Genomic DNA, 26,209 nt, shown 5'->3' with positions numbered 1-26,209 from the left:
CACAGAGAGGTTCTTCTGCACCCCCGCCCTCCCCGATATACCAAGGATCTAGCAGCTGTGGGCACAGCAACGAGCGAGACAAAGTCCCTGAGACATGCACCTTGGAAGAGGGAGCGAAGGCTGGGGGTCCATCAGGAAAGAAGCAAGCCTGGGGGTGCGCAAACACATGTCACAACGCACCAAGCCGTACACTTTAAATATGTGTGGCTTATCCTACAAGCCCCACGGCAGACACCCCTCTCGTCCCACTGGCACACTATCAAGTTTTGTTCAGACTCCACCGCGAGGCACGCCTGCCAGCAACGAGGGCAGGAATGGCTGGCTGCTGGGCAGCAGCCAGCAGCGTGTGCTGCTCAGTCACCTGCCTGAGGTCACAGACAGCAAGGGCAAAACCGGGATTTGAATCCACCTGCCTCCGAAGCCCGTTCCTCTCACTAGGGGAGCCCCCACCCCAACACTGCTCTTCAGAGTGACCTGGCTGCCGGCACGCGCGGAACACCGACTCGCACGGCAGAGTCAGCCTGCGGGGCACGCGCTTAGCCCAGAGCGCTCCTTTCTGAAGGTCCCCGCAGTCCCAGGGGCCCAACAGAACAGCTGGATGGAAGCAGCAAACCAGAAGGCTGGACCCTGGGCCTTTCCCCACCCGACTGCAGCGCTACAAAACCGCTTCAAGTCAATGAACATAGAAAAGGAAAACGTCTGCCACCTACAAAAACTTATGCCTCATGCATCCAGAATTCAGAATAAGACTCCAGTATAAATTTTAAAATTCACAAGTAAAACTGAAATAATTTATTCATAAACAACTTCTCAGGCTCTGACTTATCATCTATAAATTCTTCTTCTACACAGTTCTAACACTGAGCTCCTGAGTCCACAGTAAAGAGAAGTACGGAAAGGGCATTTGAGGCAGGCATGCACATACTGACAAGGGTCAGAACCTCTCACAGCTGACCTGGGGAAAGCAAAGGGACAGAAAAACGGAAAGAGGCCGAAAGACATAAAAACTCCAAACAAATAACAGGGAAAACAGTTATATGTGCCTCACCGGGCCCTAAGACTATCTGCATCACAAATTTTATGTTTAAAATGTTTACTTGAGATCATATCACAGGGATTAGGGAAAGTTCATATCCCATTTAGCACACTCTATTAAGAAAGCGGGGAATGGCTCCAGTGGTTAGGACTCTGCACCTCCAGTGCAGGGGGCCTGGGCTAAGATCCCGCTAGCTAATGTGGTGTGGCCCAAAATATATATATATGTATATATTTTAGTTTAAAAATTTTTTTAATTTAAAAAATGTTTTTAAAAATTAAAACAAATTTAAAAAGAAAGCAGGGAAATACTCTATTTTACAAAGATTTCCATCCTTAATGTGAAATTTTGGTGCTTAATGGGCAAAAATCCAAAACTGAACTATCCAGCAAACTCTGCTGGTCAAAGTGTTACTGTCCCCTTGTCCTGGTTGCCGACCATTTTATTATAAATGATTTACAGTAACTTACACAAATCTGTACTGAGTTAATTCTTCGGGCTCAAGGACTGATGGGGAAAGCATCCATCTCTGCTGTGTACTTTCTACAGCCTAGCATGCACAAGGGCGTGCAGCTGAACAGGGATGTGGAAGTATAAACTCGGTCCATGCTATAGTAAGCACTGGACAATAAGAACTGACTTAAATGGACTCCTCCTTCTCTGAACCATACTTGTTTATAAGGAAAAGAGTGCTTAGGACCTGGCTTTTTTAGCTAGCAATGGCCCTGATTTACTGGCTGACTGAAGACAAATCACTGACTCTCTTTGTACATCACTGATTTCCTTATTTGTAAAAATAAGATAATGATTTACCTCTCAATTTGGCAGATTTTAAACTACTACTATAAAATCCTTTAGAAATAATCTTATTATATTTATGTAAGTAATTTAAACCTTAAATAACATGTTTTAACTCTGAAGACTTTTCCAACAGAACACCTTATAAAGAAACAGAAATTTGCTTCTAAAAGCAAATGAAAATGTAAAAGTTATTCACACTTATTATAAAGCTCTATAAAAGTAACTGATAGCATAAGGGTTACCTCAGTTTCAAACTAATAAAATAAGGATGCAATTAATTCCTCTGAATGAATTTCCAGTGTATGATTCTAGTTTCCACAGAGATAAGAGTTGCTTTCATGATCTCAATTAAGTGAACTTCCCTTCTTACTTTCCACCTTTTCTTGAAGGAGATGGCAACCCAGCAGACAAGCAAATCAAATACATGCACTGCTGTAAAGATTCTGCCCACTGTGCTAAGTTGCCAATCTCTGACACCTCTCTTCCTGACCCAACAGCAAACCAAAGCAAGGTTACAGCAGGAGTCTGACCAGCTCCATTCATTCATATTTTCTCTCTAAGCCTCAATAAGAGGCACACACAAGGAGGGGTAGGAGGTGGGGAGGGGCAAGTCTGAAGGACAAGAACACAAAAACCAAGACAGAAGGATATGACTAATGGCCAGTTTCATAGGGATACAAGTACTGTAGGACCTGAAACTTATATAATTTGAGATCCCTCTTCTAAAAAAGAATACACTATTATGGGACTTCCCTGGTGGCGCAGTGGTTAAGAATCCGCCTGCCAATGCAGGGGACACAGGTTTGATCCCTGGGTCGCGGAAGATCCCACATGCTGCAGAGCAACAAAGCCCATGAGCCACAACTATTGAGCCTGCGCTCTAGAGCCCGCGAGCCACAACTACTGAAGCCCACGCGCCTAGAGCCCGTGCTGCGCAACAAGAGACGCCACTGCAGTGAGAAGCCCGCGCACCGCAACGAAGAGCAGCCCCGGCTCACTGCAACTGGAGAAAGCCCGCGTGCAGCAACGAAGACCCAACGCAGCCCAAAATAAATTTTTTAAAATAAATAACTAAAAAACACACAATTATAAACACAAGACCACTGAGGTCCTTTCCAGTGCCTTGGAAGGGGCCTGTGACAGCGAGGACCCTGAAGCGTGAACTTCATGAGCTTTACAGTAAACCTGCCCCATAAATGACACCGATTCAGGCTCAGGGAGTAGGGAGAACCTCAGAATAGTAAAAACTGTAAGTGACCTCAACCAACACCTACTGCGGTCTTCTCAGTTCACAGATGAGAAAACAGAGGGCCAGAAGTGATTAGAGATTTCCACGTCTGGAAAATAGACATGTCTGTTCGAAATTACACAAAGAAACTGGGAGGTAAGGTGGTCAGGAAACGGTATGTGTGGAGATGAGTAGTGTGCGACCTGACACAGCCAAGGTGTTCTCACTGCTTTCCTTGAACACAACCTATAAGGAATGCACCACTGCAGTCCTGTGACAGAAGAATGGCAAGGCTGGGGAAAACCCCGACGGCAGAGCTTAGAGATGGCAGAGATGGGGTGATGGGGAAATCGACACACAGAGAATGTGTGAAGGCTGTGGTGGTGCACGAGTGGTAACTCCTAACAGAAAGGTCCAAACGTGGGCAGGCCAAAGAGCACATGAAGATGGGAGGCCACGATTCTGAAATGACAGAGATGGAGGACAAAACTGGAGGACACCAGACACGGAGGAACCAGAGTGTAATACATTTGGGAGGCGACAGGTGAGGAACCTGATGCCGCAGACCTGTCCCCATTCTGTGGTTCTCATTCTCTGCATTACCTACTCAAGCGCTCAAGCCAAAAATGTGGAAGTCACTGGAAATAACCACGACCTCACTTTTTCCCCATCAAACTCACCTCCAAGTTCTCCCCACTACCGTTTCCAGATTTTCAGTCCTAAAACTTCTTCCCTAAACGGCTGCAAAAGCCCCCTTATCACACGCAGTCACCCAGCACCACCATCCCTACGCCTGCCAGAGGACTCTGAACACTCGGATCCGATCACCTCACTTCCCTGTTCCCAATTCCCGAGTGTCCCGCCATCCCCAGCTCTAGCATCCTGTCCCTCCCAGAATATGTCAGGCAGTCTCAAACCTGCAGGTCTTGAACATGCTGTTCCCTCTGAAGGAATGAATGGCCTCTTGCCCCTCAGCACCTCCCAACTCCCACTTATTCGAAACTCAGTTGGAATTCCCCCCCTCCTCTATAGAAACTTCTTGGCCGACATGGACAAATCATCCTCTCAGCCACCTAGGCGTCATCCCCCGGAGGGCATGGTGCTTGCTGGGTGCTGGGGCCCCCGCTCAGGACAGCCGGGTCACCGGAGAAGGCGCCCAAGTTCGGAGACGCCAAGTGCAAAGGTCAGAGGACGCATCCCTGGGGTACGGCCCACAGGTACCACACGGCGACCCGGAACTGCACACCTCTTTCCGGGGAGGGGTCGGGCCAAGGCGGCACCGGGAGGGGCAAGCAGGGCGCACCGCTGTGGGAACATGCGGTGAGGGAGACGCGGCCCAGGGACCGCGACAGCGCAGAACCACGAGCGCAGCCGCCGCGCCCAGGCGACGACCGAGAGCGGCCCAGACGCGCTGGCCCCGCAGGCCCGGCCCTACCTAGAGTTGCGCCAGCACAGCCAGAGACACGCCCGCGCAGCCCTCGTCCCGCCGCAGCCGCCGCGCACTTCCGCTTCCGCTCGGGCGTTTCCGCTCGAGAGACCGCCCCGCCCGCTCGGTGGGCGGGGCCTGCGCGGCCGGGCGCAGGAGGCGCCGGGGAGCGAGATGCGCAGGCGCAGCGCCCGTTGCCTCGGAAACCGCGCGGTGCGTGGAGGTCGGGGTCACGCCTCGCTCGGCTCCCCCTGGCTCACCCGCCGGCACTGTGGGCCGCTGGTGGTGCGGACACGCGAACCCGGGCCCTGACGCCGCAGTTTGGCGGAAGAGCGCAGGGAGGGCGGTGCGGGCTGCTAGGAGACGTTAGGCTGGCCCTGAGCCTGGGCCCCGCAGGAGGCAGGCGGCCGGGGCTCCAGAACGGGTGGATTTTCGAGCCAAGGGACCTTCGCGCGCTGTCCACCTCGACCATGGGCCTCGGTGTCTGTCCTGTCTGGAGGAGGGCGGCGCTTCCCAGCCCGGGCTGACCAAGGACATGGCAGGGCACAGCAAGCAGTAGGTAGAGAGGAGCCTTGCTAGCATCGCTGTGACGGCGGCGGCCACCCGAACTATTCTGGAACCCGCAGTTTTAGTGGGCAAGCTTGCGGTCTGGAGCGGGGCATAAGAGCTCCGGGGCGGGCAGCCACGGCAGTGGACGAGGGGAGGAAGCGAGGACGCGCTTGCCTGGTCGTGCGGTGTCTGCGTCTCACGTTAGAGAGTTTGGACTCTGGAAGCCACCTCCTTGACTTTGTTTCTGCAGCTGCTTTAAGGCCACTGAGGTTCCCATTAAGGACATGCTCCCCTGGGCTGGGAGATAGGCAGGCTTCAGGTTATACACGCTTCCCATTCCTCTAGTCACGACGCCACCCTTTTCTCTACAACCAAGAGAACATTTTGGTAGCCAAGTGTTATGACAGAAGAATAACTTTGAAACCAGGCTAACTTATTTTGTAAGTAAATACTTGACAGACTTCAATTAATAATATCAAGTTATTGAAGATGCATCTCAAAACCTATCTTTACACATGACATATCTCAGGAGGGCTGCTGCAAGCCCCAGGGAGCTGGAGGCTTCCATCAGGGAAATAAGATGGTCAAATATTGTTCCTGCAGAGTCTCTTGCAGATCAAGCACTCAAAAAGTATTACCAAATTGATGGGAATTCCCTGGTGGTCCAGTGGTTAGGACTCAGCTTTCACTTCAGGGGGCATGGATTCAATCCCTGGTCAGGGAACTAAGATCTACTCGCCCACCCCCACCAAAAAAAAAAAAAGCATTACCAAATTGAAGTGACACCATATGTATGTATCAAATAATTTGGGAAGCAATCTCTTCATTCGGCATACAAGGCTTTCATTTCCTGTTGATATTTTTTTCTAAACTCAATGAAGAGCGCTCAGCACCTAATACTTGTTGGGTGCCATAGGGCCACACCAACAGTATGAGAAATGGTCTTGAGCCTTGAGTGCACCGGTGGTTGGGGAGACAAACACACACTTCAGGTATCAGGGAACAAGTGACACGTAAAGTCTTAGAACACATGGATGAAGAAGGCAGCAAGGAGACAATGCTAGGGCTGAGCCTGGAAGCGCGTTGGGCCTGAGGCAGGATTAGAAGAAGAACTTGTAGGCAGAAGGGGCGAAGGGAGGAAAGCGCTGGAGGTAGGGATTCAGGCGGTGTGAGGGAGAAGCCAGGCGCCCCGGACTGTAGGGGCAGGAGCCTCACACTGACAGACAGTGCACACCCCTGGGGCCAGACCGTGGAGGCAGACGAGGCAGGCCTAGCACAGCCCCGCTCACGGCCCTGGATGAGCCCTGCCACTCGGCGGCACTTGGCTCTGCCCCTCCTAAATACGCACAGATGACCAAGGCCAACAGACGTCTGAGGAAGACAGCAAAAAAGGGAACAAACAAACTAGGAAGAGGAAAAATTTATAAAAACCTTCATGATTTGCAGTCCCTGAAGATCATATACCAGGGAAAGGAAAAAAAGTATATAAAAAAATTCAGAAAATGTGCTCTTGAAAATTTAAAAAGCAGTAATTTAAACTTAAAAACTGATAAAAAGAGAAGATAAATTTGCTATCTCTCAGATAACAGAACAAAGAGAAAAAGATGGAGAAAGAGAAAGACATAAGAAAATTAGAAGATTAAGAAGTTTGACATCTGAAAACTAGGAGTTACAGGAAAGAGGACAGAAAAATAAAGTAGAGGACATTATTCAAGCAATACTTCAATAAAAGTTCCCAGATCTAAAAGACATGTTCTCATATGGAAAAGACCCACCAAACGCCCAGCACAACAAACCTATGAAGATCCCCATGAAGGCACATCATGTCAGGACAAACGTCAGGACACCGGGGGCAGAGAAAGGACCTTAAAGATTTTCCATAAGGAAAAACAGAAAGGTCACATTTAGGGGTTGGAAACCAGGATGGGTTGGAAGCCAGGATGGCATGGAAAGTCTCAATAGAATTACAGGAAACTGAAATTCAGTGGAGCACTAACTTTCAAAATTCTGAAGAAAATAATTCTAACGTGGAATTATACTCAAAATCAAAATATTAGTTATAATTGTAAGGGTAGAATATTTTCAGATATGCAGCTCAAAAATATTTTTTACCAAATACTTTATCTCAGATACCTGCTGGAGGATATTCTCCAAAACTAAGAGGCCAAGAAAAAGGAATATTTAGGACCCAGACAGTAGGGAATCCAAGTGAAGAGAGAGGTGGGAAATCCCAGGAGAAACCTAGAGACACATCTCCAGGAAAAAGCCAGTCCATGGAATGCCTGAGGTGTTTGAGTGTTTGTTTGTTTGTTTTAATTTATTTAATTTATTTATTTTTGTGGCTGCGTTGGGTCTTCGTTGCTGTGCACGGGCTTTCTCTAGTTGTGGCGAGAGGGGGCTACTCTTCGTTGCGGTGCGCGGGCTTTTCATTGCGGTGGCTTCTCTCATTGCGGAGCACGGGCTCTAGGCGCATAGGCTTCAGTAGTTGTGGCTCACAGGCTCAGTAGTTGTGGCTCGTGGGCTTAGTTGCTCCACGGCATGTGGGATCTTCCCGGACCAGGGCTCGAACCCATGTCCCCTGCATTGGCAAGTGGATTCTTAACCACTGTGCCACCAGGGAAGCCCTGTTTGAGTGTTTTAAAAGGAGATCTTCAGAGTTTGGTGACAATATGTAATAGGTACATGGAAAAGTCAATAAGCAAATAAATTCGGCAATTGTTGAATCCGGTAAAGACAAAATTGTACAAAAAAGAAAACGTAATTGTAGAATATGCCTCAGCTGTGAATAATGATTCCATAATTTTAATGAGGTAAATGCTGAATGGTAATTTAATCAAAAGGGTGCTATAATTATATATGTGTATATATATATATATATATTTTTTTTTTGGTATGCAGGCCGCTCACTGTGTGGCCTCTCCCATTGTGGAGCACAGGCTCTGGACGTGCAGGGTCAGCGGCCGTGGCTTACGGGCCTAGCCGCTCCGTGGCATGTGGGATCTTCCCGGACCGGGGCACGAACCCATGTCCGCTGCATCGGCAGGCGGACTCTCAACCACTGAGCCACCAGGGAAGCCCTATAGTTATTTTTGAAAAAATGGGAGGTGGTCTTCTATGCGTTCATAAGCATGCGTGTGTCTAGGAAATCAGATGGAAGTGTTAAACTTTCATCTTCTAGAGTTAGGAAGTCCATAGACAATGTACACAACTGAAAAAGACATAGCATTAGAAAGCTTTTAAAAAATACAAGTAAACTTCAAAAGAAGTAGCTACGAGTTAGAAAGGAAAGAATTGGGAGTGGGAATGCATGGTGTAGGAAATTGCTATTTTTTTGTAAATCTAGAAGTACTATTTGAATTTTAAAATCTGTAAGTATATTACTTTGATAAAAGGAAAATATTATAAGTTTTAAAAAGCGATTAAGTAACTAGTACAATGGTAGTAAGTGGCACAATTATTACTCAAACTCGAATCTTTGTGAATTCTAATGGCTTCTTAACATTTTTTACGACTACCATACACTACAGTGAAGGAAAGGAAGAGCCAAAGATTACGTCCAGGTCTCTTTCCTAGGATGCGAAAAGAAAAGTTGTACATAGAAATCGGTGTCCAAGGAGCACGAAGATTTACGTGCGACTCTCACATCCTTTTCGCCACCTGCCTCGTACCACCTATAGCCACTTTGCCGTGCCCTGCTGTGCACGTCGGATTTATCAGTTTGTGAGAGAATCTAAAAACAGGGGATGGAGGATTTACATAAGAGAGAAAAACAGGGACAAAAAGAAAGGAAGAAAAAAAGAAAACTGTAGGTTGAAAGTCGGGAGCAGTTGGGAATTAAGGGAGAGTAAAATGTTTCCCAAAAACCGGGAAAGAAAAAAAGCTACAACCGTTAAAACACGCTGACTTCTGCATGGCTGATCCACAGTAAGTATCACAGAAGTGTTTTATCACTGAAAAAAGAGCGCCACATAGAAGGAAATTGTCCTCTTCCTCTACTGGCCGTCCTCGTGTCTGTCGGTGACTCCTTGGATCCCTGCAGGCTTCGTGCAGTCACGAGAGAGAGCTAACCCATGTCGGAAGCCAGCAAGACAGGAGAGGTGGGGCAGAAAGATGGAGGGCGCTTTGTGCCTTGACGACATGGTTGAGCCAGAAGTTAACTAAAACCACTCTAGCTCCTCATTGTATGAGATGACGTCTTTTCTTACAGTTACGAACATTAAATGAGGGTTTTCTGCTATTTGCAGCATCAGTATCATAACTGTTTCAGCTTCTGCCATGAAGGAATAATTCCTACAGAACTTGTCCTTCCACTGTAAACAACTAGAAAACTAGATAAAATATATGAAATTACTATTTTTAGACATTAGGCAACAGGAAGTGAAGGATGGAGATTCTGAAAGAAGACTGTTCTTTGATAAGATCAATTAAGCTGATAAACGCATAGCTGTATTGATCATGATGGAAGGATAGGAGACACGGATTACCCATAATAAGGATGGAGGATGGTATCACGGATTTTACTAACACCAAAGGGTAAAAAATAGACTATTTGAACATCTTTAGAAGAGATGAAGAAATTCCTTGAACCTTACGAATTACCAAACCTGACCAAAGAAAAAATAGAAAATCTGAGTAACCCTATATTTCTTAAACCCTTTATTAAGTTGAATTTGTAAGTAAAAATCTTCCAAAAAAGAAAATTCCAGACCCAGGTGGTCTCACTGGTGAGTTGTATTCAAACATTGAAGGAAGACACATTAACCCTACAAAAACTCTTTCCGAAAATAAAAGACCAAGCGACGCTTCTCTACTTGTACCACTCATCTAGCGGCAGGAAGCAGGTCTGATTTCACTCTGGACCTCCAGCCCCTTGAGCAGTGAGTGGATGCATGAATAAATGACTAAGTGAATTGGCCTTCTCGTTGGCATGTGCTTCAGGTCTGACAGTAGCCACAGCTGTGAACTGTGATGGAGATAAGCCAGTCGTGGTTCTCCCATTTCCCTTGACTGCTTTTGGGTAGGTGGTGGCCTGTGACTTCGTTCTAGCCCCTGAGAAACGCAGGTGGTGGTGGTGGTGGGTCATTCCCTAATGTACTCAAGCTGGCCCCTTGACCTGAAAACAGCTTTGTTTCTTGCTTCAGTTAACCTACCTATGTTAGTCAGAACAGTTTCAACTCCCACGAAGACAATTCATAGTTCGTGATTGTTCCTTAAATATCCAGACTCACCGACCCTTCCCCTACTTACCTAGCAACACATCCAGGCATCCATTTTGAGAGCAGTTTGCAATCCTTAGTTATTAGCGGTGATGATTGATAAAACAGCCCCGTGCCGCATTCTACTTTCCTGAGACAAAGCAGCATTTGGAAACAGATCTCAACGGTGAGCCGGTGCTGTTCCCACTCTGCGTCTCCTAGGAGGTGTGCGGGGTCGGGGGTGGGGGGGAGTAAGAATTACAGTGACAAGAAGGAGGGAAACTGCTGGAAAGTATGTCTTACGTTTTGAGATTAGGAAAGGTGTTGATGCGAAGGTGGAAGAACATTTGCCTAAACTTGTCCCCCTTTTTTCTCCAATACTTAGGCTGTTTATTGGGGTCCCTTTCTCTCCAGCCCATTTACTGGAGTAGGGCTTTGCAAAGCCGTCTCCTAGCAGCCGAATGCAGAAGGCCCATTCATAGTACAATGGACGGAAAGGAAAGAAAGAGCTTGGTTTGTTTAAACTGCCTCTGTCTTCATTCACAGCCCGATGTCCGTCTGCATTGTGACACCCACAATGGCACTAAGGGACTCATTGTGACCGAAAACAAACCAAAACAGAATACGGGATGCTAAGATAAAAGAGTCACGCAACAAAATCGCTAAAAAAAAATCTAAGTCGTACATCTGAGATTTATGTTACCTTTTGGCTGTGTGGCCTATTGCCCAGTGTTTATAATGACCATCAGAGTTTAATAAACAAAAAGATAAATGGGAACTTGTACATTTTCAAGGCGCTTCCACAGAGAGGATGGGTATGCTGGGCTGCTCTGGAAGCTGTTTAATAATCATCGCTCTTTGTTTGCACAACAGTCGGCAGCCACCCTCGCACGTTGCGCTTGTTTTCCTGCTGGTGCACAGGCCCTGGCGGTGCCCATGTGGCCAGGCAGCATCCTCCGCCGTCGCCCCCGCGCGCCCCCAATCCCACCTCCACCCCCTGCCCCGACCGACATCAGATGCCGCAGGAACCCACGCCCAGTTCAGCAGGCAACAGGTGGAAGGTTGAATAGCTTCACACGTTTTTCGGGAGGGGGTGGGGAGAAAGAGGAAAAAAAGGAGGGCGGGCGGGCAGGCTTGGGGAGCCGATTTAAGGATTAGATCAGATGTTATTGCTAGTGAAAAATTAAACAGCCCGGTGCTCGGGGAGTGCAGATTAATATATTTAGTGACTGCGCACAAAGGCCGCTCATTGTCGCCACGTCTGAATGCCTGTGAATAGGATGGAACATATGCGGCCTGTCACCGCAGGTGCCCACATCTGTTCCTCCGCGGGCAGATGCTCGCAGAAAGGACGTGGGAGGCGGGGAAGGACGGCGCAGTCGCGCAGGGCAGCTCGGCTCCGGCTGGGACAAGCGGGCGGGGCGGCCTCCTCGCGGTTCCGGCCCGGCCCGCGCCCCGCCCCGCGGGCCGGGTGATTGACGGACGCCGGGGCCGGCGACAGGTGCCCGCGACCTCCGGATGGGGCGCGTCCCGGCGCTAGGCCTCGGGAGGGCCCGGGTCGCTCTCGCCGCCCTTTCTTTCCCACCCTCATTGTCTGACACGGTCACGGGCCGGCGACTCCCAGGTGGGGCCGCGCCTCGGTGCAGGTGACCGGGTGCCCCCGCCCCCCCGCCGCACGCCCGGTGGCCGGGGGTGACCCGCTGACCCGGCCCTCTCAACCCGGCGCTCATGCCCCTGCGGCGAGTGCCCGGCCCGCCGCCGCCACCCACTCCAGGCAGCCCTCCGGAGCGCCCACTGGCGCCGCACCCCCTCCAGGCAGCCCTCCAGAGCGCCCGGCCCGGCGCGTTCAGTCGGGGGCCGCTCGGGCGGGCGAGCGGAGCAGCTGCGCGGTCATCAGATCGGGACAAAGGCGCCCGGAGCCGCGCCAGGTAAACAGCGCTTTGTCATGGAGATGAGCGCGGACCGCCGGGCAGATGATCCCGGGGTCGGAGAAGCGGACTCCGCGCCGCCAGCTGAGCCACGCGACCGCCTTTCTCATGCAAACCAGCGCATGCCTCCGCAACCCCGGCCCGCGCTGAGCCCCAGGGCGCGGGGTCCCCGCTCCGGACCACGTGGCCGGGCCGTCCTGCCTCCCTAGCCGCGGGTGTCTGCGCTTGGCGGGTGGAAGGGAGGGCGGAGGGGAGGCGTCAGGCCCACGGGGTCTTCCCGGGGCTCTGCCCTCCGGTCCCGGCACCCTCCGCCCCGCGCCAACCTGCCGACCACCAGGAGTGACCCTGGGTGTCTGCGGGCCGCCCCTCCTCCGAGGGAAATGTCCCAGGGAGGGCAGGGGAGGCCAAGCTGTGGGGCCTCCCTTGGTGTGCCGCTAGCGTTTATCCTTAGCGAGAGGGAAGCCTCGGAGCCTGAATATAAAAGCTAGATCTGCCCCTCTTTCCCGCCGTGGACAAATGGATGGCTTGGGTTAGGACCTATCCTCAATAGAGCGATCCGGAAGGAAGTTGATCAGGTGCAAACACACCGTGTGTACGTTCGGGTCAGTGCTTCTTGTAAATGTTCACGTGTCTCTGGGGTTCGGTCCTTAAGAAGAAGTAAGGAACTATCCAGCATAGCTACCCGGCACGGGTGCGGTTTTACCCAAAGCTATATCTGTAGGAGCTTTTTCCTACGTGCAGAGCAAGCAGGCCAGTCCCTCTGCTGTTTTACCCGCTGAAGGATTCCAGACCTGTGACTGATGGAGAATGGGCAGAGGGTGTGCTGGTGGGAGATGTGATACTAATACCAATTAATAAACTTGCTTTAGGTTCCCTTCATCATCTTCTTCTTTTTCAAGTAAGCTGGCATGTTTGATCAACACCAGATTTGCTGCCTGGAAGTTTTTCATTTTCTTGTTCTGAACAAGGACCCTAATTCTTCTTAGGAATAAGAGAACCTCTCTGTTGGGTATACAGTATTCAGTTGGTCTAAGAAAACACAAACCCCACTCAAGTCTCCAGACTTGTTTACACAGAAAACTGAACCTGGGGCTGGCTTGGAGTCTGGAGCCTATTCTGGGCATTGTTTATTGCAATCTGCCCAAGCCCTCCTCCCCCGCCACACACATACCTCAGGGATAGAACCTTTTTTGGGGCAAAGGGGGACGGAAGCAGGATTGGGCTGGCCACAGGATGAGTCACACTCACTGCGGAGGATGGGCATATTTAATCTGATAAGATGATGGTCATGAGCTTTTATTCCCAAGTGGCCTAATGAAATGATGGGTAAAATGATCAGGGTCGCCAACAAACAGAGAACTCAGCTGTAGTTGATGTGGCTGTGGTTCTGATTATGCAGCTGAGCCTACCCTGGTCATTGGGGTCATGCAGGCTATAAGCTCTGAATGCCTGGCAAAAATAAAACACCAACACCAGGCGGTAAATCCCTCTCTCCACTCCTGTGTCTGATATAGTGGGTGCCTTCGAAGCCCTAATGAGCCTCACTTTGTACAGTAAATTTGCTGAGACATCAAAAAGTATTTAAAAGAAAGTTTCCTGCTTTTTCCTAATGAGCAAGGTGAGGATTTATGGTGTGTGTAGGAGGGAATCTGGCTGCTGAAGCCAACACGGGGGCAACTCTATTAACATAGTCGAGCTTAAGCTCCCTCCTGCATTTAGGGGTTCAGAGCGATTAGTTGCAGGAGTATACAGACATGCAGTTAGGGAGTGAAAAAACGCCATTTGGTTTGGAGCAGATGGCTGGCTAGGGGGCTGATGGCGTCTAAAGGCGTGTCATCCCCCTTCAGCCTGAATCCCTAAGGGCTCCCCTTGTCTTCCCAATCAATGAAAATTAAAGTGCAAAGAAAGGATGAATAGTTGGACCTCGAGTCTCTCCTTTGTTCATCTCAGCTACTGGTGTGCAGGAGTTAAACTACAACAGACTCCTATAGAAACACTGAAGTTAAACAGTCTCCCGTTAGCCCAGCTTTGAAAGGGAGAGGGGGAGAGGGCCCAACGTGGGGTGGGGGGAAAGAGAGAGAGAGAGAAGGAGAAGAAGATGGAGAGAGAAGAGGAGGAAGAAAGTAGAGGAAAGGAGAGCCAGAGGAGGAGGAAGGGCAAGAAAAGGGCTTTCTGCTTGATTTCCCCAATACAGAATTGCGTGGCATAAATTAAGTTGGAAAAGAATGAACGCTTTGGGCAGGATTCTGATGGATTTTACGATGCCTTTCAGTTCCGCTTTGCCGCTGTAATCGAGAAATCTGTGCCATGTCAATTTAACAAATACTTGATACTGAGGCGGGTTTGTTAAAGATTTGGGGCAAGTTGTCTCCCCCCTCAAGGTTTAAGCCCTTGGGCGTGGAACTTTTTATTTCCAGTTTTCTAAACAGGCATTCAGATGAGCCTGTTTCCCACTTCCATTTTCTAATTAAAAGGTTCCCGATATTTCATTTCTTACTGAAATCTACTCTCAGTCTGGAAGCACAGAGGATTTAGAGTTCACATTCCTTTCTTCTTTTGCCCTCTCCTGCTCCTGGGACCCTCTTACCTCTCTCCCCACCACTCTCTCTCTCTCTCTCTCTCTCTCTCTCTCTCTCTCTCTCTCTCTCTCTCTCTCTCTCTCACACACACACACACACACACACACACACACACACCAGCTTCCATGCAGTAGGGAGCAGAGTTCTCAGAAATTAGCTTTCAGAGGAAACATGGATGTAGTGAGAAAAGGATGCTGACACTAGGTGGCAAGATTAAATTAGGATTCGCACTGGCCCAGCCCTGTGGTGATGCAGCGAGTCCTCGAAAAGTCCCCAGAGGGCGGCCACGCTGGGACTGCCACCGTCATGGGGGCACAGTCTCCATTGAAGTCTCCGTTTGTTCTGAACCAAACCGTAGGGGGTTCTGGTGGGGTCCAAGCCTGCTTTCTCACCTCAGCCTTAAACATTACATGCACGTTACTTTCGATTAATTCTTTGCTTCTCTGGCATCAGTGGAAAACCTAAAATCTGTCCTGAAGGTATTTGGGAGCCTGTTGCCTAACAGCTGGAGGGACGGCCATGAATGACTGCAACTGATTACTTGGTATTTGAGAATTTTCCCTCTTCCCGTGCATTGTATGGTACACTGTGATCTCAACATCTGCCTCAATGAAGGTCACACTTTGACAGGACAGTGCACGTTCCCACTAAACAAGGCAACTGTAGCACACCTAGAGCAAGGCCCTTGTGGCCAGGCGCCCTGGGGCTGTGCCGCCATCAAAGTGACATGTACTCCAACGCTCACACCGCTTGTCCTGGATGAAGCTGCCCTAGGTGTTGGGGGAGGGGGGAATAAAGGAGGAGCAGATAGGGGTGGGAGAGAGACCTCGAAGTGCGCCCAGCACGAAGCTGGATGCCGGAGCAGGAGTCCCTGCCCCACCTTAACTCTGCATTGCGCCCGCAAGCATGAGAGCAATTTAGATAGCTCATTGTGTGATAACGTGTGTTCTCGGCCCTCCCAATAAACTCATTTCCCTTAAAAAAAAAATGAAAACAAAAGTTCTAGTGTCTGATGGACGTGTAAACCCTAATAAGGTGATGGTTGTGCGAAGGTTGCGGGTTGAGGCGGCCAGGCTAGAGGGTCTTTAGAACATGTGCCGGACATTGTTGCAGAGGCCGCGGCGCGCGCGGAGGGGAGCTCTTTCTCTCCGCATTGTGCGGGGAGCAGGTGCGGTCTGCATTACCATACAGCTGAGCGCACAAAGAGCCACTGATTCAGCCTCGCACAATAACAGACTGCCTTAATGACAGCCACGCGAACGACACACACCAAACTCACTTTTTACCAAAGCAGAGGGAGGCCAAGGGGGGAAGACAGGAGAAAAAGGGGCCGCAGACCCAGGAAAGGTGTCGGAGGCCGAGAATAGCGCCCGGAAGGGTGCGTGTGTGTTTTGGGGGCGGAGGGGCGGGGGTGGTTTAAGGCGTCAGGATCCCGGGCGCTAGCCGGACCCCGCCCCCCAGCGGCCGCCGACCAGCGCGGGGACACCCCGAGCTCGCGGCAACAGGGTCCCCGGGGGCGCCGCGCTCGCCCCTGTGTTCCCAGACGCAGAGTCGCCGTCCTTGCCCGGAGACGTCTGGGTGTCGGACCTTCCCAAACTTCCCGAAACTGCCGCTGCCCTCTCGCCACCCTCTGCCCGCCGCTCGAGCCTGCTCCCTCCCTCTCGTGCCCGGTCCCCCGCCCCGGAGACTCCTCCTTAGGAAGAGGCTGCCCGGGAGAAGGGGCGGCCCACCGGGAACTGGGCCTCCGACCTCGCCCCCGCCGCCAGACCCCGGCCGCGGCGCGCAACAGGGACGAAGGCGGGCGCCGCGGCGACCGGAGAGTTCCCGAGGCCGGACGCGGCCTCACCCGCCGGGTGGCTCTCGGCAGGGCAGGGGCGCAGCGCCACCCCCGCGGGTCCCGGGGCCTCTGCGAGCCTGTGGCCGGGAGGGCAGCGCCGAGGAGCCCGGGCGGCGGCACCAGCCCCGGGCGCAGAGGGGATTCTTGCGGTGAACGTTTTGCAGGAATGTAAATGAGTGCGTTTCGTGCGGTGGGGGGCTGGGGGCGGGGGCAGGGGAGGGCCGGGGGCGGGGAGGGTGGGGGCGGGGAGGAGGGTTGCACATTTTACAGCTCACTGACCATTTGGCGATCCATTGAGAGGAGGGTTTGGAAAAGTGGCTCCTTTGTGACAGCTCTCGCCAGATTGGGGGGCTGCTCATTTGCATCTCATTAGCCATGCGGGCGGCCGGCGGGATATAAGGCGGCGGCGCGGGGCGAGCCCGAGCCCCTGCGCGCCCGCGGAGCCCCGGCCGGCGCCGCACCGGACGCACTGCCTGGCGCGCAGCCTCCGCCGGGACCCGGTCCGGGACCCCGGGTGTTGACCTGGATGGCACTGGCTGGGTCCCTGGGAAAAACTCGGGTCCAGGGCGCTCCCCGGGCCGCGGCCGCCGAGTGAGCCGGCCGGGCCGCACCCGCGGGCGCTCCGCCGGCGCCGGATTACCGCCTCGCGCGTGGGATTTCCAGACCCCGGCTCGCTAATCGGACTCGCGGGGAGCCCTGCAGCTTGTTGGGAATTGGGCTGAATATCTGGACGCTTTCTCTCCTCTCTTTTTTTCTTTCTTTCTTTCTTCCTTTTTTTTTTTTTTTTTTTCCCTGCGAAGAATCTTGAGACAAAACCAGGAAGCAGACGACCCCTACCTACTCGTGGATTGGAAGAAAGAGGGGAAAACCGAAAGTTGCTGCGCCAGAAGCAATATCTCCGGGGAGCCCCCCCCCTTTTTTTTCCCCCTCGTGCATCCCCGGAGCCGCAGTCGCCTCCGCAGGGAGGCTCTAAGGAACCTCGGCCTCCGAAAGAGCCGGAGACAGACCCTTGAGGAAAGAAGTCCGGATAATCCCAGCCCGAGGCAAAGCGGCGGCGCTTTCCTGCCCGCGCTCCTGGAGACACCTTCCTCCCCGAGCATTCCCTGGCGGTTTCAGAAGAGAAGGGGGACGCGAGGAGAGCGAGCGCGGCCGGCGGTGCACCATGGGCCGGCGGTGCGCCCTGGCCCTCGCCGTGCTCTCGACCCTGCTGTGCCAGGTAAGTTGCCAGGCGGGGTCCTAAGGGCCGCGTCGTCAGGTAGGCTGTCAGCGGGGCCCTCCGGCTCCCTGTGGCGTCAGGTGGGGGGAACCGGGCCGCGGGCCGCGCGGGGGGCAGGGCCCGGGGCAGGACGAGGCCGGGCGGGCTCCCCGCGCCCGGAGCCCCACGCCCTAGCCTCGCCCGCAGGTCTGGAGCTCCGGGGTGTTCGAGCTGAAGCTGCAGGAGTTCGTCAACAAGAAGGGGCTGCTGGGGAACCGCAACTGCTGCCGCGGGGGCGCGGGGCCGCCGCCGTGCGCCTGCAGGACTTTCTTCCGCGTGTGCCTCAAGCACTACCAGGCCAGCGTGTCCCCCGAGCCTCCCTGCACCTACGGCAGCGCCGTCACGCCGGTGCTGGGCGTCGACTCCTTCAGCCTCCCGGACGGCGCGGGCGCGGACTCCGCCTTCAGCAACCCCATCCGCTTCCCCTTTGGCTTCACCTGGCCGGTGAGCGCCGCACCTGCGGGCGCGGGGCGGGAGGGCGGGGCGGGCGGCAGGTGGGCCCTGCTCCGGGGCGCGGCGGGGGCGCGCGGCTGGGCCTGGGCAGGTGGGCGCCGCGGTCCGCGGGGGGCTGGGGCATTGACTCCACGCCCGGGGGATCTGCAGGCGGCGGCGGCGGGGGGTAGTGTGGGAGGTGACAGCCGGGGTAGAGTGAGGCAGAGAGGCTGAGGACCCGGGACATTTCCGTATCCGGTCTCTGCGCCTAGCCCCCGAGTTGAACGGGCCCCTTCTCTTGGGAAAGTTCTAGTTCCCCGGCTCGTGGACCGGCTGGTTGTTGAGTCGCCCTCGCAGCCTGACAGCCCCCAGCCCCCTCTGCTTGGGTCCTTCCCCAGAAGACTGCAGACAGGCCCCTCCAGCCCCACCTGCTCCGCGCAATCGTTTTTCCTTTTCTTTTTCTTCTTTTCTCTTCTTTTTTTTTACCGCGATATCCTGTTATTAACAGGCTGAAAAATCACGTCAGGAAACCACTCTTTAAACAGTTCTTCCATTTCCTTAAGGAAAGTGAAATCAGACAAGAGATGTACAGAGACCCTCCCCACGACCCACTGCACACAGATCTGCGACGACTTGGTGGCCCCGAAAGCTTGGATTCTTTTTTGAACATTTCTGGCTTATCTTCTGTCTCTTCCCCCTTCCTCCAGGGAACCTTCTCTCTGATCATTGAAGCTCTCCACACTGATTCTCCTGATGACCTCGCAACAGGTAAAAACAAACCCCAAAACTCCCAAACTGTGCAAACTGCGTCTCCAGTTATTATGTATTTGAGTTCAAATCTCCCCAGAAGCAAACGTCTACATCTTTCACTCTGCAAGTCACTCCGGAAGGCTGCGGAGAAGGGTCTTCAGCCTCCTTGCCTGGCACCCTTTACGCCTCCCTCGCTCCCCAAGCCTCTGGGTCCCCAGTCAGAACCAACAGAGCATCCTCTTCCCGCAGAGAACCCAGAAAGGCTCATCAGCCGCCTGGCCACGCAGAGGCACCTGACGGTGGGCGGGGAGTGGTCCCAGGACCTGCACAGCAGCGGCCGCACGGACCTCAAGTACTCCTACCGCTTCGTGTGCGACGAGCATTACTACGGGGAAGGCTGCTCTGTCTTCTGTCGGCCCCGCGACGACGCCTTCGGCCACTTCGCCTGCGGGGAGAGAGGGGACAAAGTCTGCAGGCCCGGCTGGAGAGGCCACTACTGCGCCGAGCGTGAGTGCGTGGGAGGCCGCCGCCCTCTCAGCCTGCCCCTCCCCGGCCGGCACTCCCCGGCGAGATGCTGGCATCTGGGGGTTTTAGACCCGGAGAGATGTTCTGCTGGGGAGACCGGGCCGGGGCCAGAGAGGTGCTGAGACCCCACGGTTAGCCAGTGGCAGGCTGCGGTCGATCGACTGAGACGCGTTAACTTCCGCGACGGGAAGCTGCCTTTCTTAATCGGGGAGCATTTTGGACCCGGGGCCAGGGGTCAGGAAGTAAGCCTGAGGGAAGGGAGGGGGCGAGGGGGGGAGGAACAGGGGGAGGCTGTGGGCGGGGCGTGCTTTTACCAAAGGAGTTCCCTTTGCCCAGACAGCTTCTGGGGGGGCGGGGGGAGTGCTTCATTTGCTCTCCGGAGTGGGTGCGCTCGGCCTGTTTAAAACCATTCCACCGTTCATGACATTTTCACTCGCAGGGTCTGTGGACGTGGGTGGGTGTGATTTGAGGCCTGGCCCTGCGGCCCTGCTTAGGTCTGCTTGTCCTGCGTGCGGGATGCTCGCGTAGCACCCGGCCTGGGAGGGGGACATACCGGTACCAAAGTGACTTAGGCCCTGCCTGCCTGTAGTTCCGTATCCTCCGGGCAGGCAGGTCAGCTGCACAGGTGCGGGGGCAGCAGGAGGCTTGTGAGGACCGGTTGGCTCCTGGGCCTGTTCAGCGGGGCCCCACTTGCCTCGCTGCCGCCTCGCATGCTAGGTGTCAGGTGGGGTGGGTCCTAGAGCTTCCCCAGAAACCCCAGGGGACTTCCCTTCTGCCCCCAGCCTGGGAACCTTCCCTGGCAGGACAGAACCTCACGCCCGGGGGTGCAGTTTCTCAGTTTGGATTGGCGCGTACCTGCAGCGTCCTTGTCGCTCAGCCCGCTCGGCTTTCCACAGCTCCTTTGAGCTCGCCTTGGCCTGAGCTGGCTCTGTTGTCTTAAAAACTTGTGGAGCGGCTTGTTAATGAGTTTCATAACCAGGAGAAGGAAGCCAGCTGAAACCTCAGCCTCCAGCCTCCCCACCCCCTCCGGGACCTCTGGCCGGCCTGCCGCCTCCCTCCTGGCTACCCTCCCTCTCCTTCACCGTGGGGTTGCCATAAACTTAAACTTTTTTTCTTCTTATTCAAACACTGGAGTCTGTCCCCGCCCCCAGCTCGCGCGTGCCATCGATTAGATCTCTCCGGGGATAGGCGGCTGGGACGCATGCCTGTTCCCATTGGTGGAAAGGGTGCACGTGTGTGTGTGTGTGTGTGTGTGTGTGTGTGTGTGTGTGTGTGCGCGCGCGCGTGCGTGTGTGTGTGTGTGTGTGTGTGTGCGCGCGCGGTGTACACGCTGGGGTGTGTGTGAAGGGTGGGGGCATGGGGGGCGAGGGGGAGGCCGGTATTGTTGCACTGGGGCAGCTGCTGGGAGAGAACAGACAATAGAGCAGCTGTCTTGCCCTGGTACTCTGCATACCAGCTGTCCACCCTTATCTACACACACACTTTCTGGGTATTAAGAGGTGGAGCTTTGTGCATAGAATTGGGAAGTGGGGGAGGAGGAGGGGGAAGGACTTCTGACCCTCTCTTAGAAGAAAAGGGGCCGGGTGGGGGTGGGCTTCCGTGCTCTTTTGTCCTGGAGCTGCTGTGTTAAGAAGAATGCTCCTCCCGGGCTGAGTAAAGTCCGCCCTGGTTACCGGGCAGGACGGTCGATGCCCGGGGCTCGGCGAGGCTCTGTGGCGGAGCTGGGCACGGTCTGTAGCCCTGCTGTGCTGGGGGCCACTCTGGTGGGCTTGACCCTGTGCCTTTTCTTCCTGCAGCCATCTGCTTGCCGGGGTGTGATGAGCAGCACGGGTTTTGTGACAAGCCAGGGGAATGCAAGTAAGTTTGCAAAAGTTGCTTTCTTCTTTCTCATGCTGTCCTTTTACACCGAGCGTATTAGTAAAGCATCTCTAGATGCTCTTTTGAAAACCGCAGGTAAGGTTAGCTGGTTGGAGGCGGCTGTTTTTCTGTGTTTCTACTAAATAAATACATGGCCGGGCATGGGGTCAAGGCTTGTTTGTCATCCATCCAAGCTCCTCAATGGTTGTGGAACTTACAGGTGGAGATTTAAAAAGAATTGGCACAGAAGAGGGGAGAGAGTTTAGTTGGTTCTCAAACTTTGCAGCATGTTAGAATTCCCTAGAGATGCTGCCCTGGTTGGCCCTTGTACCCAGAGTCAGACCCTCTGACGCGGGATGAAGGCATCCGTGTGGTAAAGCTCCTGCCTCGCTTGAGAACCAGCGGTGTTGGTGCTGTTGGAGGACAGTCTCTCGTGAGTGGGAAAGGTGTTGCTAGGAGCCCGGGAGCGCCAGCGTCCACTGACTCTGTCCTCTCCTCGAAGGTGCAGAGTGGGCTGGCAGGGCCGGTACTGTGGCCAGTGCATCCGCTACCCCGGCTGTCTCCACGGCACCTGCCAGCAGCCCTGGCAGTGCAACTGCCAGGAAGGCTGGGGGGGCCTTTTCTGCAACCAGGGTAAGCCTCCCGTCCCCCACCAGGCAGCCTGGCTTCCCTGGCGCTGTCACGGGCAAGTACCATCTCCCGAATTTAACCGTGGGCCTCCCTTCTCCTCCTCTTCCCGTCTCCACCCTCACAGACCTGAACTACTGCACACACCACAAGCCCTGCAAGAACGGGGCCACCTGCACCAACACGGGCCAGGGAAGCTACACTTGCTCTTGCCGGCCTGGGTACACGGGGGCCAACTGCGAGACGGAGGTGGACGAGTGCAGTGCCAGCCCCTGCAGGAATGGAGGGAGCTGCACGGTGAGTCTGGCCACCGTGGGCTCTCCTGCCGAACTGGGAGCCCTGGTTTGAGACGGACCGTGTGGGTCCCTCGGAACGACGTAGGAAAGCTTTCTTCATCTTCTCCATTACTCAGGACCTCGAGAACAGCTACTCCTGCACCTGCCCGCCTGGCTTCTACGGCAGGATCTGCGAGCTGAGTGCCATGGTGTGTGCTGACGGCCCCTGCTTCAACGGGGGACGGTGCTCGGACAACCCCAAGGGAGGGTACACCTGCCGCTGCCCTGGGGGCTTCTCTGGCTTTAACTGTGAGAAGAAAATGGATTCCTGCAGTTCCTCACCCTGTTCCAATGGTAAGGGGGCCGCCTGCCCCATCCGGGACTTCGTCCAGTGGTCCACTCTGGTGAGAACGCGTCAGAAGCACAGAGTTTAGTTTCAGGCTGAGTTCATCACTTTGTGAGTTGCCTTGAGTTTCAGAAGCCCTTTTGTCTGAACAGTGAGAAAGTGTTCATAGAAATCTTGTCCTCGAGTCTGGAAGCACCCAGGGAGCGAGGAAGGCAGGCAGGAGCGTTCCTTCTCCGCAGGGCCTGGCTCAGGTGGAGATGCAATGACTTGCTCATGGCCCTGCGGCACCTCGGCTGCCCGAGACTCCGAACATCAGCGGGTCAGCCCCAGCGCCAGCCCAGCCACTGCGCTTTTGGAGGGAAGCCCAGCTCTGCTCCGTCGCCAAGCAGAGCCGTCTGCTGCGAGGATGTATGGTCTCCACGAGTGGGTGGGATGCCCCAAGCAAACTCACAGAGGGGGAAGCTGGGCCCCAGACAGGCTGGACCATTCGGGCAGCTTCTGGAGCTTCTGCGTTGGGTGTGGTAATCGATGGAGAGGAATCAGCTTGCTTTGCTCTCCGTATTCTGTACAGAAGGTGTGGCAGTCCCGGGGTCAAGCTCTTTCTCCTGTTGGTTTCCAGCCACTGAGCCAATAGAGCAGTGGATGCTTCGTGTTTAGAGAGGAAGCATAGGGAGGTTTAGCAGGCTTGGCTCCGGAAGGACAAAGACCGAACCCCAGCCTCCTCCCTCCCTTCCTTTCTTCTTTTCTTTCTTTCGGTTTCGAGTCTTACTTGTCACTAACCGCGTCACTGTGGGCAAGCACGTCATCCTCTTTAAGCCTTGGTTTCCTCATCTGTAAACCGGGTCCTTTGTGGGCTTGCTGTGAAGGTGAACGCGGTGCTGCGGCAAAGCGTTTTGCACGGTGCACGTCAGGAGGTATTAGCCTGGATCTTTTAGGTAATTTAGGGAGCTCGGCCAGAAACCCCACCCCGGGCCTCGCCGTGGGCTCGTGTTTGACGTATGTTGTCTTAAGCGGTGGCCTCTGTCCGCTCTGCCCGTGTCTCTGCTCTGGCGTGCGATGCAGCGGCCGGGGCAGCACGTGCTTGAGGGCATTTTCTGGGTGACAAGCCGCTGCCCTTGTCCGTGTCCCAGGTGCACAGTGCGTAGACCTTGGCGATGCTTACGTCTGCCGCTGCCAGGCCGGCTTCTCCGGGAGGCACTGCGAGGACAACGTGGACGACTGTGCCTCTTCCCCGTGCGCCAACGGCGGCACCTGCCGGGACGGCGTGAACGAGCACTCCTGCACCTGCCCCCCCGGCTACACGGGCAGGAACTGCAGCGCCCCCGTCAGCAGGTGTGAGCACGCGCCCTGCCACAACGGGGCCACCTGCCACGAGCGGGCCCTCCGCTACCTGTGCGAGTGCGCCCGAGGCTACGGGGGCCCCAACTGCCAGTTCCTGCTTCCCGAGCTGCCCCCGGGCCCCGTGGTGGTGGACCTCACCGAGAAGTACGTGGAGGGCCAAGCCGGCCCGTTCCCCTGGGTGGCCGTCGGCGCGGGCGTGGTCCTCGTCCTCACGTTGCTCCTGGGCTGCGCTGCCGCCGTGGTCTGCGTTCGGCTGAGGCTGCAGAAGCGCCGGCCCCCCGCCGAGCCCTGCCCGGGGGAGGCGGAGACCATGAATAACCTGGCCAACCGCCAGCGGGAGAAGGACATCTCTGTCAGCGTCATCGGGGCCACGCAGATCAAGAACACCAACAAGAAGGTGGACCTCCACGCGGAGCCCGGCACCGAGAAGAACAGCCTCAAGGCTTGCGACCCCGCCGTGGGCTATAACCTGCTGCAGGACCTCAAGGGTGCCGCTGCCCCCGGGGAACCCCACAGCAAGCGTGATGCCAAGTGCCAGCCCCAGCCCCAGGGCTCCGCGGGGGAGGAGAAGAGTGCCCCGAGCCTCCGGGGGTGCGTGCCGTGGGCCAGAGGGGACGGGCGGGAAGGCCAGCGGGGGAGGGTGCCCGGCCCTCGGGGGGTGCCTCGGGCCAGGATGGCAAGGGGGGACCGGCTGGCCGTGTTCCTCCAAGCTCTGGTCATTGTCCCGTTCCAAAATGTTTTCGCGTGTTGACTGTGCTTCTCTTTCATTTCCCTTCTAGCGGAGAAGCAGCTGAGAGAAAAAGGCCGGACTCTGCGTACTCCACTTCGAAAGACACAAAGTACCAGTCGGTGTACGTCATATCCGAGGAGAAGGACGAGTGTGTCATCGCAACTGAGGTCAGCGCGCGGCTGCCCGACCCACCCTCGGCCGGGCTGGGTGGGAACTGGGCCTCTGACTCGCGCCAACCTCCCCTCTGTCTCGTGGCCCCTCTAGGTGTAAAGTGGAGGTGATGTGGCGAATTCCCGGTTCTCTTAGAATGAGTGAACTTCCAAGGATATCTGCCCCGACGATGCTGCTGAGCGGAGCGGAGGTGCTCGTGACTGCTGCTGGCAAGCCAGGCCGTCTTCCTGCCGAGGGGGCGGCCGGCAGGCGTTCCAGGCGCCTGTCGCACTGCCGTTTAGGACGTTTCCATTGCACTATGGACAGTTGCTTTTAAAAAATATATATTTAAATGAATGGACTTGATCACTACATAAGAAGCACGCACTGCTTGAAGTGTATATTTTGGATTCTTATGAGCCAGTCTTTTCTTGAATTAGAATCACAAACACTGCCTTTATTGTCCTTTTTGATACTAAAATGTGTTTTTTCTAGGTGGAAAAAAATGTGCGTTATTTTTTGGATTTGTAAAAATATTTTTCATGATATCTGTAAAGCTTGAGTATTTTGTGATGTTCATTTTTATAATTTAAATTCTTGGTAAATATGTACAAAGGCACTTCGGGTCTATGTGACTATATTTTTTTGTATATAAATGTATTTATGGAATATTGTGCAAATGTTATTTGAGGTTTTTTTTTTTTTTTACTGTTTTGTTAATGAAGAAATTCCTTTTTAAAATATTTTTCCAAAATAAATATTATGAACGACATCCAGAGGTGTACTGACTCACCCCTCGTCAGAGCAGACTTTCACGCACACTCGTCCGAGGCCGTGAGGAGAGAAACGGCCTCTGCTTTTCTGTTTCTCAGCTCTTTGCACAGCTTCATTGGATTTTGATGAAAAGCAGCTTTCCTCGCTCCTCCTCCCGCCTCAGGGAACCCTCCGAGGGTCACCATCAGGGAAATCTGAGGGCACAGACACCCACACCTCACGTCTGGCCGGGGCCTGGTCGCCTCCCAGCCGAGCCTGATTTTTATCAGGACGGGAACAAAGCGTCATTTTGGATTAAATACCCACGACACGCTTTAATCAGTCCTAGAGTAATACTTACTAACTCATTGGTTTGTGTGCTTATTTCTAGCTAATTCAAAAGAGTTAGTTGCCTCCTAATTCAACCAGAGTTGCCGTGGACAGACAACAGCAATGATACAAACACTCTTCTTGAGTGGTTACTACCGGCCAGGCCGTCCCTCCACGTGAATTATCTCATGAATCCTCCGAGACGGTAGCTTCCTTCCTCCCATTTTACAGCTGAGGAGACTGAGGCTTGGGGAGGTGA

At 54.1% G+C, this 26,209-nt stretch overlaps 2 protein-coding genes across 15 annotated transcripts in view; one reads left to right on the top strand and one right to left on the bottom strand.

Moving 5' to 3' along the window:
- Positions 1-4,614, bottom strand: part of FAM120B (family with sequence similarity 120 member B) — an 81,842-nt gene extending 77,228 nt beyond the window's left edge. For 5 of the 12 annotated variants that reach the window (XR_010836140.1, XM_067011165.1, XM_067011166.1 and 2 more), the window contains exon 1: positions 4,501-4,581. The gene's annotated coding sequence lies outside the window, so the exon portion shown is untranslated. Of the gene's footprint in view, positions 1-3,982 lie in introns of all 12 variants that reach the window. The other 7 variants (XR_010836141.1, XM_059083342.2, XM_067011172.1 and 4 more) reach the window with 7 other exon arrangements.
- Positions 4,615-16,015: 11,401 nt separating this feature from the next.
- On the top strand, positions 16,016-25,638 carry DLL1 (delta like canonical Notch ligand 1). 3 transcript variants are annotated; one of them, XM_067011174.1, is made up of 12 exons: positions 16,016-16,120; positions 17,380-17,795; positions 17,982-18,278; positions 18,974-19,034; positions 19,266-19,523; positions 21,338-21,398; positions 21,901-22,031; positions 22,153-22,322; positions 22,438-22,654; positions 23,777-24,578; positions 24,767-24,884; positions 24,982-25,638. In XM_067011174.1, the coding sequence occupies exons 2-12, from the start codon at positions 17,742-17,744 to the stop codon at positions 24,985-24,987; spliced, it is 2,175 nt and encodes a 724-aa protein (XP_066867275.1). In that variant the 5' UTR covers positions 16,016-16,120; positions 17,380-17,741; the 3' UTR covers positions 24,988-25,638. The 3 variants fall into 3 exon arrangements, with proteins under 3 accessions (XP_066867275.1, XP_058939331.1, XP_058939330.1); XM_059083348.2 differs by lacking the exon at positions 16,016-16,120 and adding an exon at positions 16,667-16,755; XM_059083347.2 differs by lacking the exon at positions 16,016-16,120 and having other exon boundaries at positions 17,572-17,795; positions 18,974-19,523.
- The last annotated feature ends 571 nt before the right edge of the window (positions 25,639-26,209 follow it).

Source organism: Kogia breviceps, chromosome 13, assembly GCF_026419965.1.
Source record: "Kogia breviceps isolate mKogBre1 chromosome 13, mKogBre1 haplotype 1, whole genome shotgun sequence".
Taxonomy (NCBI): Eukaryota; Metazoa; Chordata; class Mammalia; order Artiodactyla; family Physeteridae; genus Kogia; species Kogia breviceps.
This window is presented reverse-complemented; position numbering and strand designations above follow the sequence as displayed.